Raw genomic sequence first — 20,851 nt, 5'->3', positions numbered from 1 at the left:
ATGACTGCTAATATGAAAATCTAGAACTTTCCAAATAGTGAATGATCTACAGATGACAAGGCTCTGACAAAGCAACCATCAGCAACAATGAATGACATCTTATTACCTGCTGTATGATCAGTGGGGGTCCGAACACTGGGACCCCTAGCAATCACGAGGATGGGAGTGCTGTGTCCGCCATTTAAATGGAGACAGTTGAGCATGGACTGCTGCTCCATTCAAAGCCTGTGGGACTGCGGTCACGTCCTCACCATTGCACTTAGGGCTTGTTCACACGACTGTGCCTTTTTTTGCGAATCCGCAAAACACGGATGCCGTCCACGTGCCTTCCGCAATTTGCGGAACAGAACAGGAGGCCCATTATAGAAATGCCTATTCTTGTCCGCAAATCCGGTTAGGGTCATTTATCAGACGGGTATAAAGTAGTTGCCCAGAGCAACCAGATTCTACCTTTCATTTTCCAAAGGAGCTGTCAAAATTTTGGCACAATTCTGGCATAAAAATCTGCCTCAAAGTAAGCCAGCCAATAGTTGGTGTAGAGTCAGGCACCAGATTTATCATCCAGCCTGACCCTCTGTGATAAATCAGCTCTGTCTACAGGCTTCGTAAATCTGGACCACAGTCTTTTCACATTATGGGGGATCACAACATTTACCCCTTGACAATTTTCTTTGAGAAGACCACCCCCTAGAAGACCACTTTTCAATGTTTCCAATTTTGGGTGATCTTCTCAATGAGGTTTTACCGTCCATCTGGAACCTGCCACATTTTCTGGACTGTAACACTTCTACCTTGATGAAACCCGATGAGCAGGTCATTACTACACACGAAGTACAGCCATAGAGAAAAGTAAATCACTTCGGAGCTGCATAGTATTAATAGACTGAACCTGATACCCTGAAGTTCAGCATATATTAAATATACGTTAACCCCTAATGGTCGGCAGGACCAAGGGAAGAGCTGTGCAATGTGCTGCATCTAAGGTCTCATGCACACGACCGTATGTATTTTTCGGTCCACAAAGCACAAATCCGCAAAAAATACAGATGACGTCCGTGTGGAACGGAACAGCTGGCCCCTGATAAAACAGTCCTATGCTTGTCCGTTATGCTGACAATAATAGGACATGTTCTATTATTTTGCGGAACGGACATACGGAAACGGAATGCACAAGGAGTAACTTCAGGTTTTTTTTGTGGACCCATTGAAATTTATGTTTCCACTTACGGTCCTCAAAAAAAAAAAAAAAGGAACGGACACGGAAAGAAAGTACGTTTGTGTGCATGAGCCCTAATTCTGGGACAAGGGCTTGTTTATGGGAGCTGCACCACCTCCTGACCTGGACTTCTCCAGACGTAAGCGTACGGCTACACGGCAATGCAAGTTGTGGCCAGGTTCGCTGAGCAGCGGTGATCCCAAAGAAATAAATGGGATCGCCGCGCCAGTCGCATGAAATTCAGCTTTTTTGGATTTCTTGCTATTTGTTTGGAAATCCCATTGATTTCAATAGGATCACCGCTGCACAGAGAACCTGACAGCGACAGCTTATGTGCGACCAGTGTCGCCATGTAGCCGTACCCGTAGGGTGGGAATGCAGTTTTTATGCAGTTGTGTTACTGTAGTTTTTGAATGTAGCCAGCTGCAATTAAATTAAAGGGGTGGTCGAAGTTATTTTTATTGATGGCTTATCCTCACCCGCCACCCCCGCAGATCAGCTGGTTAAAGAGAAGGCACGCATGTGTCCGCGCAGCCTTCCCTTCATTGTTTACCTGCTAGCTGTGAGCGATATGGCCTAAAATCTATATTGCAATATAATTTTAAGCATGTGCGATATGCGATCTATATCACAATATATTCTATATTTCGGGGGGGGGGGGGGGGGGGTTAAAAATGTTTTTTTCTTTTTATTTTATAACTATTAGCCTCCTCAGGGGCTAGAACCCTTGTCCTACTCACCCTAATAGATCTCTATTAGGCTGAGTAGGACTTCACACTCTCCCTGCTGCAGGGAGCCGACTATGGCAGCCAGGGCTTCAGTAGCGTCCTCGCTGCCATGGTAACCGATCAGAGCCCCGGCGATTACCCTGCTGGGGCTCCGATCAGAAGCTACCACCCTGGGGCCACTGCCACCAATGATTTAATCGTGTGGAAGGGGGGGTCCGCAATTAATGTAATACTTCGAAGAGGGTGAGTAGAAGGGAGGGGCTGTGGCCACTGCGCCACCAATGAATATAGTTAATATGCCCGAATACAAGCGTAGCCGCCTGCATATGCCGGCCATATCCCATACCTGGCCTCTATTACTGCGCGCCGTGATCCGCCGCAATTAACCCCTCAGGCTACGTTTGTATTCAGTCCCTCCCCTCCTCTCTGTTCTCATTGGTGGCGCAGTGGCCACAGTCCCTCCCCTCCTCCTCCTAGTCTGTTCTCATTGGTGGTCAGCGGCAGCCGCACACAGTGGGGAGGGACTCTCTCCTTCTCCACTGTGCCGGCTCAGGAGAACATGGTGAGTGCCGAGAGCGGCGCATGTCATGTTCTACTGCGATATGAGATATGGCGATATAAACAAAATCTCTATCGTTGGCCAGATTTATATAGTTTATATTGCATATCGTCTATATCGCCCACCCCTAGGTGAGCAGGTGTAAATGCAAGCCGTCTCATTCACTTCCTATTTAAGGGTATAGGAAGGAACCATCCCATAGAAGTGCATGGAATTACACCTGCTCAGCGCTGCTGTTGCGACGGTGAACAGGTAAACAATGAAGAGAAGGCAGCGCTGTGTGCCAGCACGCTAAGGCCCCCTGCACACGAATGTGTGCTTCCCGTTGCCGTATTGCGGACCACATTTGCGGATTCGCAACACACGGGTGCCGTTCTGTGGGCATTCCGCATCACGGATGCGGACCCATTTACTTGAATGGGTCCGCAAATCCGGAGATGCGGAATGGTGCGGGACGGAACCCTACGGAAGCACTACGTAGTTCTTCCGTGGGGTTTCGTCCCGTACTTCCGTTCCGCAAAAAGATAGAACATGTCCTATCTTTTTGCGGAACGGCCGGATCGCAGACCCATTCAAGTGAATGGGTCCGCGATCCGCTGCCCCACGGACTATGTTCGTGCATTGCGGCCCGCAGCACGACCATGGGGTGCACACGTTCGTGTGCAGGGGGCCTAAGGGATGAGGCTGAGCATGAGCTTCTTCTTACTGGTAATTGCAAAGTATCAAAAATGGCTGAAAAACACAACTAGCGGAAAAAAAATTGCTCAAGTAGTGTTGAAAAAGTTGCAACCACACAGCGCCTTTTTCACTCCAGAAAACTGGCATACTGGCATGATAAATCAGGCCCATAGTCTGTTAAACAGGATCTGCATTTTGGAATGTGTGTGAGTTTTTGATCACATTTTATTAAATTTTTGGGGGTAAGTGAAGGGATGAAAAAATAGCAAATTGGTCGTTTGGAATTTTTTTCCATGATGCCATTCACCACATGGGACAAATAACATAGTAACATAGTAACATAGTACATAAGGCCGAAAAAATACATTTGTCCATCCAGTTCGGCCTGTTAACCTGCAAGTTGATCGAGAGGAAGGCAAAAAAACCCTGTGAGGTAGAAGCCAATTTTCCTCACTTTAGGGGATTAAAAATTCCTTCCCGACTCCAATCAGGAATATTTTTATATTTTTATATTTTAATATTACGGATGTTTTCAGACATGGCAATGGGCACCACAGCAAATTATTGATGTTATGGGGGTTGATTTGCTTGATTGTGTCAGTATTCCACAGGTAGTTTATATTGTGCGCTGGGAAAGTGTGGGTGAGTGCTGCCTGTAATACCAGTTATTAAGGGGGTTTTCCAAGAGTACAATACTGATGACTTATCCTCCGGATATGTCACCAAACGCTGATCAATGGGGGTTTGTCTTCGGGCACCCCCTTGATCAGAGGCCACAAGGCTCTGTTGAGTGCTGGGCGCCTCTTCCTAGGCCAGTGACATCACATTCATCAGTCGAGGCTTAGGCGAGGCTCAGTCCCATTCAACTGAATGACCCTTGGCTGCAATACCAAGCACAGCCACTATACAATGTGCAGTGATGTGCTTGATATGCTGTGAGGTGGTTGCAGCACTCCAGCCGATCGGCAGGGCTGCTGAGAGTAGGACCCCTACGAATCTGATATTAGTGACCTATCCTGAGGAGAGGTCATCAATATTGTGCTCTAAGAAAACCCCTTTAAGCCCTTCCCGACCAGCACCGTAATAGTACGGCGCAGCGGGACCTGAATTGCCGCCCTGCACCGTACTATTACAGCCCGCTGATTGGGCGTGTGCAGGAGCTGCGCCCGCCCGATCAGCTGCAGGGACAGCTGTTCCCGGTAGAGCAGGACCCCTGCTGTATGCGCCAGCATTGGTGAAAACACTGATGCCGGCGCATTAACCCATTCTATGCCGCAGTCAGCGCTGACCGCAACATAGAAGGGGTTTGCTGCGGGTGAGGGAGCCCATCGGGTCCCCGCGCTGCTGTGGCGGGGACCTGATGGGTGAGAAGGCAGCTCGGTGCCGTGCAGAGGCTGCCCAATGCCTTGCACGGCATCGGGACCTTCTTTCTATGGGTGCCCAGGAGATCCAGCCTCAGGCCTGTCTCCTAGGCAACCTGTTAGTGTATTACTCTGTGTAATACACTAACAGGCAATGCATTACAATACAGATGTATTGTAATTCATTGCAGAGGGGATCAGACCCCCAAAAGTTAGTCAGAAATAAAGTAAAAAAAAAGAAAAAAAAAAAAAATAAAAAAATTTCAAGTGAAAAAAGAGAAACGCCTCTTTTCCCCTGACTTTATAATAAAAAAAGAAAAAAAAAAGAAAAAACACACACACGTATTAGATATCACCGCGTCCATAACTCTATAAATATATCACATTATCCACCCCGTCCGATAAACACCATAAAAAATATATATAAAAACTGTAAAAAAAAAGACATTTTTGTCACCTTACATCACAAAAAGTGCAACACCAAGCGATCAAAAAGGCATATGTCCCACAAAATGATACCAATAAAACCGTCACCTCATCCCGCAAAAAATGAGCCCCTACATAAGAAAATCGTTCAAAAAATAAAAAAGCTATCACTGTCAGACAATGGAGACACTAAAATATGATTTTTTTTGCTTCAAAACTGCTATTATTGTGCTAAAGTGAAAAAAATTAATAAATTAAATATTAGATATCGCAGTGTCCGTAACAACCTGCTATATAAAAATATCACATGACCTAACCCCTCAGGTAAACACCCTAAAAAGCATCACCCTAAACTTACATCACAAAAATTGCAACACCAAGCAATCAAAAAGGCGTATGCCCCCCAAAATAGTACCAAACAAACAGTCACCTAAGACAATCGGTCAAAAAATAAAAAAGCTATGGCTCTCAGACTATGGATACACTAAAACATAATTTTTTTTTTTTTTAAATGCTATTATTCTGTAAAACTTAAATAAATAAAAAAAAGTATACATATTAGGTATTGCCACATCTGCAACGATCTGCTCTATAAAATTCTCACATGACCTAACCCCTCAGGTAAACGCTGGAAAAATAAGTAAATAAAAACTGTGCCAAAATGACAAATTTTTTGGTCACCTTGCCCCATAAAGTGAAATAATGAATGATCCAAAATTCATATGTACCCAAAAATGGTACGAATAAAAACGAGCCCCCTGCACGATCAGCAGAAAAATAAAAAAAATATGGCTTTCAGAAAATGGAGACACAAAAACACTTAAAAAAAAAATGCTTTAATATGTAAAACTGAAACAAAGAAAGTAGACATATTTGATATAATTGCGTCCGTAACAACCTGCTATATAAAAATAGCTCAAGATCTACCCTGTCAGATGAATGTTGTAAAAAATAAAAACAGTGCCAAAACAGCAATTTTCTGGTTACCTTGCCTCACAAGAAACGTAATATAGAGCAATTAAAAATAATATGTACCCCAAAATAGTACCAATAAAACTGGCACCTTATCCCCTAGTTTCCAAAATGGGGTTCATTTTTGGGAGTTTCTACTGTAAGGGTGCATCAGGGGGGCTTAAAATGGGACATGGCATCTAAAAACCAGTCCAGCAAAATCTGCCTTCCAAAAACCATATGGCGCTCCTTTTCTTCTGTGCCCTGCCGTGTGCCCTTACATCAGTTTTACGACCACATGTGGGGCGTTTCTGTAAACCGCAGAATCAGGGCAATAAATATTGAGTTCTGTTTGGCTGTTAACCCTCGATGTGTTAAAGAAAAAAAATGGATTAAAATGGAAAATCTGCCAAAAAAGTGAAATTTAGAAATTTAATCTCTATTTTCCTTTAATTCTTGTGGAACACCTAAAGGGTTAACAAAGTTTGTAAAATCAGTTTTGAGTAGCTTGAGGGGTGTAGTTTCTACAATGGGGTCATTTATGGGTGAAATATATTGACTCAAATTTATGACTATCATGAAGTACAATGTGTCACGAGAAAACAATATCAAAATGCCCTGGTTGAAAGGGTTAATCACATACAGTATATAATAGTTCTGAAATGGGTAGGTCCATGGTCTAGGAGTCCATGGCTGGCTGAATGCAGATCATCTATCATCACAGGTTATTCCTTATATTCATGATGATTTTCTATTTCTTTGTAGAAGCCTGGTAAGACTGTAGATGCCATTATCCATGACATACATTCGCAGAGGGAAAGAGACTCGTTTCGTGATACAGACAGGTAATTCATGACTACGGTATTGAGGTTACAGAATGCTGCAGTTTGGTTTTTTCTGCCTGTTGTTACACATTTGACTTTACTTTCAGATATCGAAATGAAAGGCCTAGATCACGCAGTCCTGTGAGCCGCTCCTTGTCCCCAAGGTCCTATACGCCAAGCTTTACATCATGTAGTTCAACACATAGTCCATTAGGAGCATCTAGAACAGAGTGGGGAAATGGAAGGGATTCCTGGGAACAACAAGGATATGGCAGGTGGGAGGATGACCGAGAGCAAGGTTCATGGAGGGAGTGTGGGGAAGAAAAGAGGGACAGGACAGACCACTGGGTACATGATCGGAGGCAATACAACAGGCATACTGACAAGCAGGAGCTCGATGAGCGAACTGACTCATCCAGAGGACACAGGGACAAATATAGCAATTCTCACTCATCATCAAGATACAAAAGCAGAGAAGGGGAACACTACAGAAAGGAATCCAAGCTGAAATCCGAGGCAAAAACCTCAGATACATCTGGGAAAATGAGAAGGAAAGACGAGGGCAGATCACGAGATGACAAAGATAGTCACGCAGGAGATGCAATCAAGAAGGACCTGTCTGAGTCAAAGCCAATTAAAGAGACTGAAGGCAGCACGCAGCAAAATGTGGATGTAAAAGATAAAATACATGAAACCAGTGAGAAGGAGAATAAAGACAGTGAACGGGTAAGTGTTCCATCTAGAGCAGGTATGCTCAACCTGCGGCCCTCCAGCTGTTGCAAAACTACAACTCCCAGCATGCCCGAACAGCCTACAGCTATCAGCTTACAGCAGGGCATTGTGGGAGTTGTAGTTTTACAACAGCTGGAGGGCCGCAGGTTGAGCATGCCTGATCTAGAGGAAGATGAAGAAGACATGGACCCACATTTACTAATGTGTCTGTGCCAAAAATCTGGCTAAAAAAGTGTCACAATAGGGTTTCTCCACTTTTTTCTGACATGCTTGGCAAGGGGCGTGGCTTACTGAAAAGCAGATGGCGAGTTATACAGTACAGACCAAAAGTTTGTACACACCTTCTCATTTAAAGAGTTTTCTTTATTTTTATGACTATGAAGGCATCAAAACTATGAATTAACACATGTGGAATTATATACATAACAAACAAGTGTGAATCAACTGAAAATATGTCATATTCTAGGTTCTTCAAAGTAGCCACCTTTTGCTTTGATTACTGCTTTGCACACTCTTGGCATTCTGTTGATGAGTTTCAAGAGGTAGTCCCCTGAAATGGTCTTCCAACAGTCTTGAAGGAGTTCCCAGAGATGCTTAGCACTTGTTGGCCCTTTTGCCTTCACTCTGCGGTCCAGCTCACCCCAAACCATCTCGATTGGGTTCAGGTCCGGTGACTGTTGAGGTCAGGTCATCTGGCGCAGCACCCCATCACTCTCCTTCATGGTCAAATAGCCCTTACTTTCAAAGTTTTCCCAATTTTTCGGCTGACTGACTGACCTTCATTTCTTAAAGTAAAGATGGCCACTCGTTTTTCTTTACTTAGCTGCTTTTTTCTTGCCATAATACAAATTCTAACAGTCTATTCAGTAGGACTATCAGCTGTGTATCCACCTGACTTCTCCTCAACGCAACTGATGGTCCCAACCCCATTTATAAGGCAAAAAAAAATCCCACTTATTAAGCCTGACAGGGCACACCTGTGAAGTGAAGACCATTTCAGGGGACTACCTCTTGAAGCTCATCAAGAGAATGCCAAGAGTGTACAAAGCAGTAATCAAAGCAAAAGGTGGCTACTTTGAAGAACCTAGAATATGACATATTTTCTGTTGTTTCACACTTGTTTGTTATGTATATAATTCCACATGTGTTAATTCATAGTTTTGATGCCTTCATTGTGAATCTACAATTTTCATAGTCATGAAAATAAAGAAAACTCTTTGAATGAGAAGGTGTGTCCAAACTTTTGGTCTGTACTGTATAGGAAAGTGGGTGGGGCCTCAGATGCACCACTTTGTGCCAAAATTTTGATGCAGTTCTGGTGTAAAAATTGATCTCAGAGTAAGCCAACCAGTATTTGGTATAGAGTCCGAGAAAAGTGTCTGTCCCTGAACTAGATTTATCATCCAGCCTGAGCCCCTGTGATGAATCTGGTGCAGGTCTAGACCGCCGGACTAAGCTTAGATTCAGCATTAGTAAATCTGGGCCATGCCATAATATGTAATTTTTTTAACCCATCAAAGATTTCAATACAAAATGTAAAAGAGTATTTTTCCCCATTTACCTTAAAAATTCCTAATCATGCCTCCCATCCCTTATTCTTTCTGTATGCAACCACCCAGGACTGCAGGGAAGCAAAAAATATATGCCCATGAACATGTCACTAGGTTTCAGGCCATTCAAGCACCAAAGTGTCTTTAGGCAGCTGGGGTTTAGTGCTGCAAAACTTCTTCTTTATGCTTTGTGTATTAAAGGACTTGTAACAGTGGAGATAAGTCCTAGACCCCTCTCCAGCAGAATCTGATGAATGTGCAATGCACAGATGAAGTCCAGGACATCACACCTCGCACCTTGACTACTCCATGCTTCACCTGCATACTGCATATGCGCTGGACGCCGCTGGATATGATTCTCGGACTTCTCTTCAATAAGTGCTTTTACTACACAATTCAGAAAGGGACGGTTTCAATATGGCAGGTTTGGAACGCTGAACCTCAGCTACATGACGAAATACTAGTAGTTTAGTGGCCCCAAACCTAGTGACAGGATCTGGGAAAAAAAAGTGATACCATAAATGATCCCCTGCTGATCCAGAGCATATGCTCACAAAGTTGCCTCCTGGTCTCTTTACAATCTGTCACCAATGACTTGGCCCCCTGGCTTTATTGAACTGTGTTCTGATCCCAGCCTATAACTTTTGGACAGACAGGGCTATGTGCACTGTTATAGCCAATGACTGGCCTCAGAGGTGACCTGTCCCCAATTGGTACGTAACCCAGCAGTGACGTTGGGGAACTATCACTATTGGGGGGCCCCATCCATCTAAAGGTTTACAGTCTGGGACTGGAGAAAGGCAGCCCAGCAGCTGAAACGCAGCAACGGGAAGCAGGTGTGATTTTATTTTTTTAACAGGTTCAACAAGCTGCATAGGAAAGGCAAAAAATTTCCAATAGCTGGAAAACCATTTAAAAAGGGGAGGAAATCAGCTGCGTCTCCAGTTTTTCTGTCCTGTAATGATATTGCAAGCGCTCGTACATGACTGCGAGTAGCAATACCAGTCTGAGACTAGTCAGCGCTGACACTAAACGACTCATTACAGACACTACTTTGACAAGGGGACTGGTAATGTTCACCTTTGCATTTAATTACTGATTTATAGGATAAATAACATAGGAACAGCACAACACAGAGTTTTAAAGGCGTTGTACACCTTTGGTGGCATTTTTTTGTTATTTATTGCATTGTATTCATTTTGAGTTAATAATCATTTTTCAATTAGTCTTTATAAAATTTTATTAAAAATGATGAGCCGTTTTCCCTTCACAGTTTTGAGTTTATCTTCTAGCAGGATCTATATTTTCTCTCTGCTCCTTATTATAGCTCAATTCTTATTTTACTAATAAGAATGTGGCTTAAAGGATAACTGTCGTATATTTTTTTGGGAGTATTGGATTGTGGTGATTAATATCACCTTGGTGGCCCTATTTCAACTTTTCACTGTGTATTCAATTACCCCTTCATTCCACATTTTTGTTCCCTGTACTGCTTACTTTTACCTCTGCTTAAAATAGGGTTGCTAGGCATGGTCCGTCTATCTGTTGACGCAGCGTGCAGGCTCACATTACTGACAGCCAGGGACTGTAAGTAAATGATTAAAGCCAGGTCCTCCCCAGCAGCTGATAACAGTGCCTGGGCTGTGTGCACTTCTCCCTGTCCCTGCACTTGGCAGACGCTCCCTCACTCAGCAGAGCTGGAGAATGCAGAGTGGAAGCAGCGCACAACAGGGAAGGGAGATCTGCCGTCTGCTCAGTGTATAAATGAAAGCAACACGTGGTAAGAGGACCCCTTTGTGCTGCAGGAGATTAACCCTTTAGGGGGGAGGGCTCTGGTTACTGACACTTTTGGGGGGCTATTGTTACTGGCTAGTGAGGGCAGGCGGGATTAGCCTCAGGGTGAGGGCAGTGGCGGCCATCTTAACTGAATAGTGAAATTGCAGTTTTATGCAGACTGGTTGCTAAGGGCTGAATCTTATTAAATATGGGGTAAGTCAGTCTAATAGTAACTGATTCTGGAATATCATGTTATTAGTAACTACATATATGAAAATTGAAATTAGGGTCTAAATGTGACAGTTATCCTTTAAATAAGTGTTTATGACTTTTTAGGAATTTAGAAATAAGGGTTATTAGATGACCAGCAGAAAGTGAAAGTACCATTCACACAGCTAGAAAAAACTGTTAACCCTCTGTAACAGAAAGGCTCAATATTTTTAATAAACACCAATTGAAAAAAAATATTTTTAGCTTAAAATGAGTAAAATGCAATCATAAAAACAAATTGTTCATGAAGGTGTACATAGCCTCTAAGTAAAGGTGCTCCTGAATTGTTATTACGGGGAATACAAGTATTTACTAAAGCAGACATGTCAGGAGGGCCGACAGGTCTTGTTTTCCATCCTAGAATACAATCTCATTTGGTTTTAGCTTTAAATAGGTTTCTAGAATTTTAAGAACCTTGCATAAGACCAGGAAATAGTCTAAGTATAAAGAAATAACCATTACTTACCCATTAAATTTTCTGTGGCAATGTGAAACATTGTTTGTACATAATATTCTTTGTATGATTTATCAGAATGACACAAAAGAAAAAGGAATGAACCAGAATCATGCATTGGACAAAGCTGAAGATGGGCGGAAAGAACCACATACCACGCCACCAGCTAAGAATGAAGTATGTACAATTCAATCACAAGTACAAATTTTTTGTCTAAAGGTACGACCACATGGTAACATCTCTAGGAAAAGTGTTATATTTAAGGATGTGCCAAATTTAACTGACAAATTATGGCAAACTTCAAAACCTCTCGTAATAATTTCCCTCTTCTATGTTAAGATATTTTATAAATTGAGGGAAGAGAGTTTAACTTTCCTGCTCTCCAATTACATACAGAGCTGGGGGAGGGGGAAGCACCGGAAAGCACCTCAGATTAACTCTTTTCTTTATAAAGTACATCTTGTGTTTTTTTTTATTATTATTAAACAGCCTTTGAACTGACATTTTAATAGAGTAGAATAATGAAAGTGCAAAATATCATGTAGTTTTTTTTTAATTGAGTGTCCTTTCGATGATTGATTTTTTAATCTATACTAATATGGATGGAACAAGAGATATAAACTGAAGCAGGGCTTCTGTGATACTTTAATTTAATCCCGCAAGCCTTCAGCAGAGCTACTAATGTGCCCTTTAATCTAATAATAAATCAACAATTTGCCGTGTTAACCCACCAGTCATTAAGAGATGGTATTGCATGAACTTAAGCATTTACAGCCTAAAAAAAGAACTGTACCCATTGATGAAAATGATCCGTTGACTTGTGTCCCTGGCCTATGTTATTTCATCTGTAGCAGTCAAATTTGATATATAGTTGACACTGGTTTGAATAGCTGTTGTGTAAGGAAATTGCCCTGCAATGACCTTGCCTTGTAGCTTTGCTTTTTACATGTTTGCTCCGTATATAAATTACTTTGCATGACTTCCCTTGGCAACAGTAACTGGCACATGTGTCAAAGATATATATCAGATGTTGCACAGACGCAACATGCTCTACACAAATTCTAACTATATATGTCCCTCTCCTGCACTTTCTGTCATGGACATTGAGGCAGGACTTTTATTTCAGTTTCTTCAGGTAGCAAATGGCACATGATACATTGTGGTTAATGGATATTTGTGTTGGATAAAATGTCCTGGGAATACCTCCAGATCTATCGCTTTCTAATCATGAGCTAATGCTATCAATATCTGTGTGGGCAGACAAACTGATCCTGTAAGCACGGATGGGAGCTATTATAGCACCATAAGTACCTCCAGGGCACTGAAAACTGGATTATTAGACAGCAAGACCTGACGGCTCTGCAATGCATGTAACAGTTGGGGATTCTTAGATATGAAGGCATTCTATAACGGGAAACCGTCAGGAAGATTTAGGCCCTGCCACCGCCACCAACCAGGACAGTAAGGATACAGCCACTAGCGGTGTAATTTGGAATGAGAAACATTTGTTGCAGATTCACCACAAGATTTTTATTTCAAATTGTACCATGCTTAACTCTGGGTGCTCCTGCAACGTATGTCCTATCCAGCCGCCACCACCCCAGTCTTTTTGGTGGTGCTGGTGGAGATGTTGGACGGGATTGTGTCCTACAACCTGTTCCCAGCAGACCCTGCTCTTGGATTCACCTTTCCATATTCTAATTGGCATTGACCTTAGAATGTCTGATTTCCCATTTTCCATCATTCTGTCACTCCTGGTTTGACTCTGCTCTGCCTCTGTTATAGGATCTCACATAGCTTAGACAGGGGCGTAATTACTGTCCGCACCAGGAGCAGGAGGACTAATAGATTATTATTTCCTTTCAGGGCCCACCACGAGCAGCAGCTGGGGGCCTGGGTCCGGCACATATACTCCACGGACAGTGGCACTGGGAGACAGACCTCTCCTGTGTCCTGCACTAGTAAAGCCTGTATTACACTAGGAGATTGTCAGGCCAATCACTCGTTAGCGATAAACACTCATTAGCGATGGTCTGGCAGTGTAATACTGCCGCCGATTACACGATTAATGAGCATTTGCAATCCAAATATTCTGACAGATTAAAAAATGTATGGACTCATGAATAATACCTACTTGACTGAAAGTACTGCAGACAGCACCCCAAATCTCAGTCAGCACTGCTGTCTGAGTTTCGGGGTGCTGTCACTACTGTGTGAGACATATTAAAGGGAACCTGTCACCAACTTTGTGCTGCCCATAGTAACGGCAGAATAAAGTAGAGACAGGCGAGTTGATTTCAGCGGTCTGTCATTTATAAGGCTACTTTCACACCTGTGTTCGGGTGTCCGCTCGTGAGCTCCGTTTGAAGGGGCTCACGAGCGGTCCTGAACGCAGCCGTCTGGCCCCAATGCATTCTCAGTGGAGGCGGATCCGCTGAGAATGCATCCGTCTCCCAGCGCTCAGCCTCCGCTCCGCTCAGTGAGCTGACACCTGAACGCTGCTTGCAGCGTTCGGGTGTCCGCCTGGCCGTGCGGAGGCGAGCGGATCTGTCCAGACTTATAATGTAAGTCAATGGGAGCGGATCCGCTTGAAGATGACACCATATGGCTCAATCTTCAAGCGGATCCGCCCCCATTGACTTTCAATGTAAAGTCTGAACGGATCCGCTCAGGCTACTTTCACACTTAGAAAATTTTCTAAGTTATAATGCAGACGGATCCGTTCTGAACGGATGCAAACGTCTGCATTATCGGAGCGGATCCGTCTGATGAAACATCAGACGGATCCGCTCCGAACGCTAGTGTGAAAGTAGCCTTATTTAACCTGAGGTATGGTAGATAGATACTGTCACGGATGATCCGCTCCGAACGCTAGTGTGAAAGTAGCCTTAGTTAAAAGTAAGTGGTTGCCGAGAACCAACATCACAATCATTGCAGACTAGGCCTGGAAAAGAGTCCCGGCCACCTGAGAAGAGTCCTGGTTATTCATGAATTCCTGCTCTCCTGCCTACCTGCTGATGACTGACAGTCTTCTACCTAGTTTTCTCCTTTCTCTCTAGGAGAGAACTGCCAATCATCAGCAGATGGGTGAGAGTACAGAAGATTATGAATAACCAGGACTCTTCTCAGGTAGCTTTGACTCTTTTCAAGGCCTGGGCTGTAATGGTTATGATGCTGGTTCTCAGCAACTACTTACTTTTAGCTGATGTGTGACACTGTGCTGAAATCAGTATTTCTGTCACTAATTTATGCTGCCCTCAGTGAGGTTAGCATAAAGTTGATGACAGGTTCCCTTTCAGTGATTCTATTATAGGGGCTGTCCACCCTTTTTTTCAGACCCCAGCATTGCCGGACCCGTGCTGGTGATCATGCTTACCTGTTCCCTGCCACTAGATTCTGGCTCCTTTACTGCAAAGCTGGCTCTTCAGGTCCCGGGTTTCCTTGCATCAATATCCGTTTTGATGCAGGGCAAGTGACCTGGTCATTTAACCCAATAGATGCTGTGGCATCTGAGTGGTTACACAGAAGGAGGGGGCTCCCTCTGTCTTCCAATTGGAGTCCCTAAGGCAAAATTGTGAGGGGGTTCAATCGGTTGTTATGACAGTCTCGAGCGCTGTGAAGTTTCCCAGGCCTGTCACAGTAAGCTGCCCATTAAGCTGTGCCAGCAGCATGGCTCAATAGACAGCCAGTAAAACTCCCACAGGCTGCAATAGTATTCTATTGAAGTCTATTGTATAAGCAATTAGAGGATTGCATCTTCAGGTACCCTAAGGAGGGTACAAATTACAGTGAAATTACTAAACCCAGCAGCTTTTCTCTGCCCTAGTCATTCGGCGATCACGTGAACACTGTGTCCAATAGAGGAAATGGCTGCCCTAGCACTATGCACTGAGGAAAGAAGGCAGAAACGGTTATAAACCGCTTTTGTCTTCTCCTTGTCAGTGACAGCCGGGGACCGGACCTGCTCTGCTCCTGCTAGATTGCAGGGGCAGTTGTTTCAACTCTGTGCTGTACATGTTTTTCCAGATTAAAGCCCAGCACCTAGCGCTGTACATGTACCACAGATCAATCTTCAGGTGGATTCAGCAAGGTTGTTTCCCGCACAGTGTGGATAAGAATTTGTAGAGTCTCACTTTGCTGCTGCTGTGAACACTACATATTTTCTGCCCGCTATTTCACAGTGGAAAATGTGCAGTGGAAAACGTAGTGTATTACGGATCCGCAATACACCCGGCCGGCACCCCCATAGAACTGCCTATTCTTGTACGCAATTGCGGACAAGAATAGAACATGTTCTACTTTTTTCGGGAGCCATGGACCGGAAGATCGGGGCTGCGCCCTGGAAATGCGGATGTGGACAGCACACTATCCGGTCCGTTTTTCACTGACACAATATGGTGCAATTGAAAACGGATCCGTCCCCCATTGACTTTCAATGTAAGTCATTGACTTAGACTTTTTTTTTATGAATAATGCAAACGGATCTATTATGAACGGATATAAGCGTTTGCATTATCGGTACGGATCCGTCTGTGCAGGTACAAGACGGATCCGCACCAAACATGAGTGTGCAAGTAGCCTAATATAAATATATATAAGTTCTTTTTCTACATTATGCTACATCGACCAGATTACACAAAGGCATCATTGTCAATGTATTACCATCATAGATTGAAGGTTTGGGCAGTTTAAGGGCCTTATATCCTGATGATAGGTTCCTGTAACGGCATACAAGGGAATGCTCCAAACTCCAAACAGAACCTCACGAATAGCTGCTAGCAGACGAATAGGAAACGCACCCAAGCGGCTTACACTCCTAGCAATGAGTCTCTAACAGCATACAGTGAATCCCCCCAAGAACGAGACGAGGCTCCGTGTTGAGGGTAAAGCAGTGGTCAGCCAGAGCTGTGTGTTTATTGTTCTTATATAACATTGTTACACACTAGTTCCACCCACATGGTTTTGTAAAAACAACCAATAAACACGTACAATAAAGTAAAACACTCCCACACAAAATCCTCCCCTCTGCCTGTGATACAATTACCTTACACAATGGGTTGATGTAATTATCATAGGCAGGAGAATACACAATGTCTTCTGTCCTGGAGACAACCGAGGAGTAATTCAATTATCTCTCAGGACAAAGGGAAATCGCCAATACACACGTGGAGACAATAGGACAGACATCACTACTCAAATATACAATGTCCCAACCATTACAGTAAACATAGACATTTAACATATCCCCAGATGGCTTGGATCTGAGCGCTCAATATATCCAAACAGCGCTCAGATGCCACAAACACAGTCAAATCGCCATGGGGTTTAAGTTTAGCATGGGCTGATGAGAGGGCCCATAATCCTGGGGCAAAAGGCTGGCAACCAGGCTTCTCCTTCACCCAGTGGCGAGGTTGGTTTCGCCACAGTTCCCTTTAAATGAAGTTTAATACTAACTGACCTGTAAAGCTACTTTGATCTAGTGATCCACAATCAGCTACATTGTGTTTTACTGTATGTGTATTTCTTTAAATATTCTAAACTTTACAGCACTTATGAATACTACTTTGTGTTTTTGTTACAATCATAACTGTCTGCATCTATTGTATTCACAGGACTCGGACAGTGGAAGTGACCTAGAAGGTGACAGCTGGTACCCAACTAACATGGAGGAACTTGTGACAGTAGATGAAGTGGGCGAGGATGATCTAATTGTGGAGCCAGACATTACAGAGCTTGAAGAAATTGTTCCTGTTGTCCCTAAGGAAAGCGAGAATTGTATTCAGATGTGTGCACTTGATATTGACACTGTGACTTTACAATGTCGGTTTAGTGAAAGAACCAGGAGTGAGAGCTCCTCTGGAGCAACGAGCTGCACATCTCTTAGAGGAAGTGCAAGTCCTGACAGTAGCTGCTGTGAGACGGTTGCAGATGTGCCTGATGTAAATGTGAATCCTAAGGATAAGTGTGATCAACTGGAGGAGAATTACAAAAGTCCTAACAGGGTCCACGGACACGAACCTGCACCAGAATGTATAGGTGACATTACAGATTCTGGAACACCTATACATATAGATAAGGGCAGTCCAGAACTGGATAAGAGACCAGACTCTCCTGCAGACAGCAGTGTGACAATGATGGATGTGCACAACCAAGAGCAAAGGCGAAATAAAAGAGAAAGAGAGCACTCCATTTCCGGTAAGCCACATGAAATTATTCCAGTATACAGAACTTGTGGAATTAGAATGTTAATAACTTGTTTTTATGGCATTTCTTGTATGTTTAGTGATATATAGTAGTAGTGCATTGTATACATGTATACACTATAGATTTGTTCTCTGGGCTGCAGCTGAGGATGCGGCTTTGTGTCTCTGTCCATTTTATACCTGCACTACCTCAACCACTACCACTCATAACTTCTTGGGGACTTAATTTCTACTATACAGTATATTACAACTAAAGAGAACAGGATCTGTCAGCTTAAAGGCGTTGTCGGAGATTTGTAAAAAAAAAACAGGAAACAGTATAAAATAAAGAAAGATCTAATACTCACCCTTTCAAAGTCTTGCAGCGATGACGTCACATTCATTGTTCATTTGACTGCTGCAGCCAATCACTAGCCTCAGAGCTCACATGTGCATGAGAATTATGTGACCGCTGAGGCCAGTGACTGACTGCAGAATGTGATGTCATCAGAGCTGGGCCAGAAGTGACTGTTGCCGAGGCGCTGGTTTGGCTGGACATTTAAAGGGCGAGTCATTTTTTATTTATTTATTCTGTACAGTTTCCTACCCTGTGGGGACACACATTAATAGTAGGGGCGTAGCTATAGGGGAAGCGGCTGTTTTGGGGCCGTGACCCAGAAGGAGCCCATCCAGGAGGAGGAGGACTAAAAGATTTGGTCAGGCCCCCCTCAACAGTATTACACAATGAAATTAGATACAGTGACAGTATAGACAGTGTAGAAAACGGATGGAACAGCTGCCGGGCCTGGTCTGAGAGAGCGATCTTTACTAGCCACAGGAATGGGGGCGGCATGAAAGGAAGAGGTTGCAAAAAAATTACGGGGGGGGGGGGGGGGCAGTCATTTCTAGCTACGCCACTGATTGATAGGTTGACAATGATGTCTTTGTATATTTTGGCTGATGTCACGTAATGTAGAAAAATAATTTTGAAAACGGCACACTCTGTACTGACCGCTCCATGACAGATAAATGATATCTAACTTTTGCCATGAACGACGATGTATCACCTATGTTCAATATCTAATGGTGCATCAATGTGACTTGTGATTAATTAAACATGTGCAAACTATATTAAGTGCAATCAATACTTGTACAGACCACACATTAGATGAGTCTCTTCCAATCCAGTATCCTTTTCTCCTCTGCCATCACTGACAGACCGGACAGAGCAGCTGATGTCCAGTGACATTTCTCCCACTAATATCATCTATTTCAGTGTAGTTTAGCCATCACAGTTGCATGCGTGTGTTTCAGCTCCCTTATAAATTCCATGAAAAGCTGTTCTCTCCTAAAATGTTAAATATCTAGCACTGAACCTACACAAATGTATGGCCTTATTATTAGAACCTCTCCTTTTAGCAGCCAGATCATTTTGATGACACACACGCTGGGCTGCCAGGAATATCTTGTCTATTCCTGTAAATCCGTTAGGAAATGCAGACTGCCTTTTTATACGCTACCCTGTAGTCTGGAGTTCATTGACAGACTATGGGACAGATCTCCTGGTGTTTCATATGGCAGTCTTAGTAAAAAGGTCCAGCGGAGTGATATGCTCAATCTATCAATGGGAGCAATGTCAGCTAAGTAAGGGTCAGCTATGATATTCTGGTGTAATAAACGTGGTGGCTCCGCCAATCACCATGACAATTATTGGCGCTGAGTGCTTGTAAAAACACTCATTCCGAATAATGGTCCAGAATAAATGTGCTGTGATCTCCAGATGTTCTATTATACCTTTCGGCCGGCACCTAAAATCTTTGCCTCTGGGCAGCACATCACCCTGCGTAAGCTGCTGCCTACAAACAATGAATCTTTATGGGAACCAGTGATGTCCTCAGACAGAGGATGATTGCTGCCTGTAATTGTGCTCTCCACTCTGCTCGGGCAATTATTAGGAACGAACGGTTCCTTTCCAATAACTGCCTGTAAGCTTTCTCTGCTTCTCCTTATTAGTAACATAGTACATAAGGCCGAAAAAAGACATTTGTCCATCCAGTTCGGCCTGTCATCCTGCAAGTTGATCCAGAGGAAGGCAAAAACAAAACAAAAAACCCTGTGAGGTAGAAGCCAATTTTCCCCACTTTAGGGGAATAAAAAATTCCTTCCCGACTCCAATCAGGCATCAGACTAACTCCCTGGATCCCCAACCCCTCTCTAGTAGCTATAGCCTGTAATATTATTACACTCCAGAAATACGTCCAGGCCCCTCTTGAATTCCTTTATTGTACTCACCATCACCACCTCCTCAGGCAGAGAGTTCCATAGTCTCACTGCTCTTACCGTAAAGAATCCTCTTCTATGTTTGTGTACAAACCTTCTTTCCTCCAGACGCAGAGGATGTCCCCTCGTCACAGTCCTGAGGATAAATAGATGATGGGAGTGATCTCTGTACTGACCCCTGATATATTTATACATAGTAATTAGATCTCCCCTCAGTCGTCTTTTTTCTAAAGTGAATAACCCTAATTTTGATCGTCTTTCAGGGTACTGTAGTTGCCCCATTCCAGTTATTACTTTAGTTGCCCTCCTCTGGACCCTCTCAAGCTCTGCTATGTCTGCCTTGTTCACAGGAGCCCAGAACTGTACACAGTCCTCCACGTGTGGTCTGACTAGTGATTTGTAAAGTGGTAGGACTATGTTCTCATCACCGCCATCTATGCCCCTTCTGATGCAACCCATTATCTTATTGGCCTTTGCAGCAGCTGCTGATATCTCTCCAAATCCAGGCCCCCCTCAGCAAATCCCCACCATCACCTCTACCTCCCACTACAAATCTCTTCTACAAATGTCTGCAACCCCTTAAACCTAATAACCATTCCTCTGACCCCTGCTCCTTTGGTACATCTCATAGAGTCCCATGGCTTTCAGTATCACTCCTACGCTGACGACACACAAATCTACCTCTCTGGTCCAGACATCACCACCTTACTATCCAGAATCCCACAATGTCTATCTTCCATATCCTCCTTCTCCTCTCGCTTTCTAAAACTTAACATGGATATAACAGAATTCATCATCTTTTCCCCATCTTGCTCAATTCCCCCAACAGACCTATCTATCATGATCAATGGCCGCACACTCTCC

At 43.6% G+C, this 20,851-nt stretch overlaps 1 protein-coding gene across 1 annotated transcript in view; it reads left to right on the top strand.

The window, feature by feature from the left end:
- RBM20 (RNA binding motif protein 20) overlaps positions 1–20,851 on the top strand; it is a 248,595-nt gene that overhangs the window by 210,606 nt on the left and 17,138 nt on the right. Inside the window, exons 8-11 of the mRNA XM_040437466.1 lie at positions 6,685–6,764; positions 6,851–7,469; positions 11,604–11,703; positions 17,133–17,720. Of these exons, the coding sequence (XP_040293400.1) occupies positions 6,685–6,764; positions 6,851–7,469; positions 11,604–11,703; positions 17,133–17,720 (1,387 nt within the window). The remainder of the gene's footprint in view (positions 1–6,684; positions 6,765–6,850; positions 7,470–11,603; positions 11,704–17,132; positions 17,721–20,851) is intronic.

This window comes from Bufo bufo, chromosome 6 (genome assembly GCF_905171765.1).
Source record: "Bufo bufo chromosome 6, aBufBuf1.1, whole genome shotgun sequence".
NCBI classification, from domain to species: Eukaryota; Metazoa; Chordata; class Amphibia; order Anura; family Bufonidae; genus Bufo; species Bufo bufo.
Note: the sequence above shows the minus strand (reverse complement) of the source record. Positions and strands in the feature narration are given on the sequence as shown.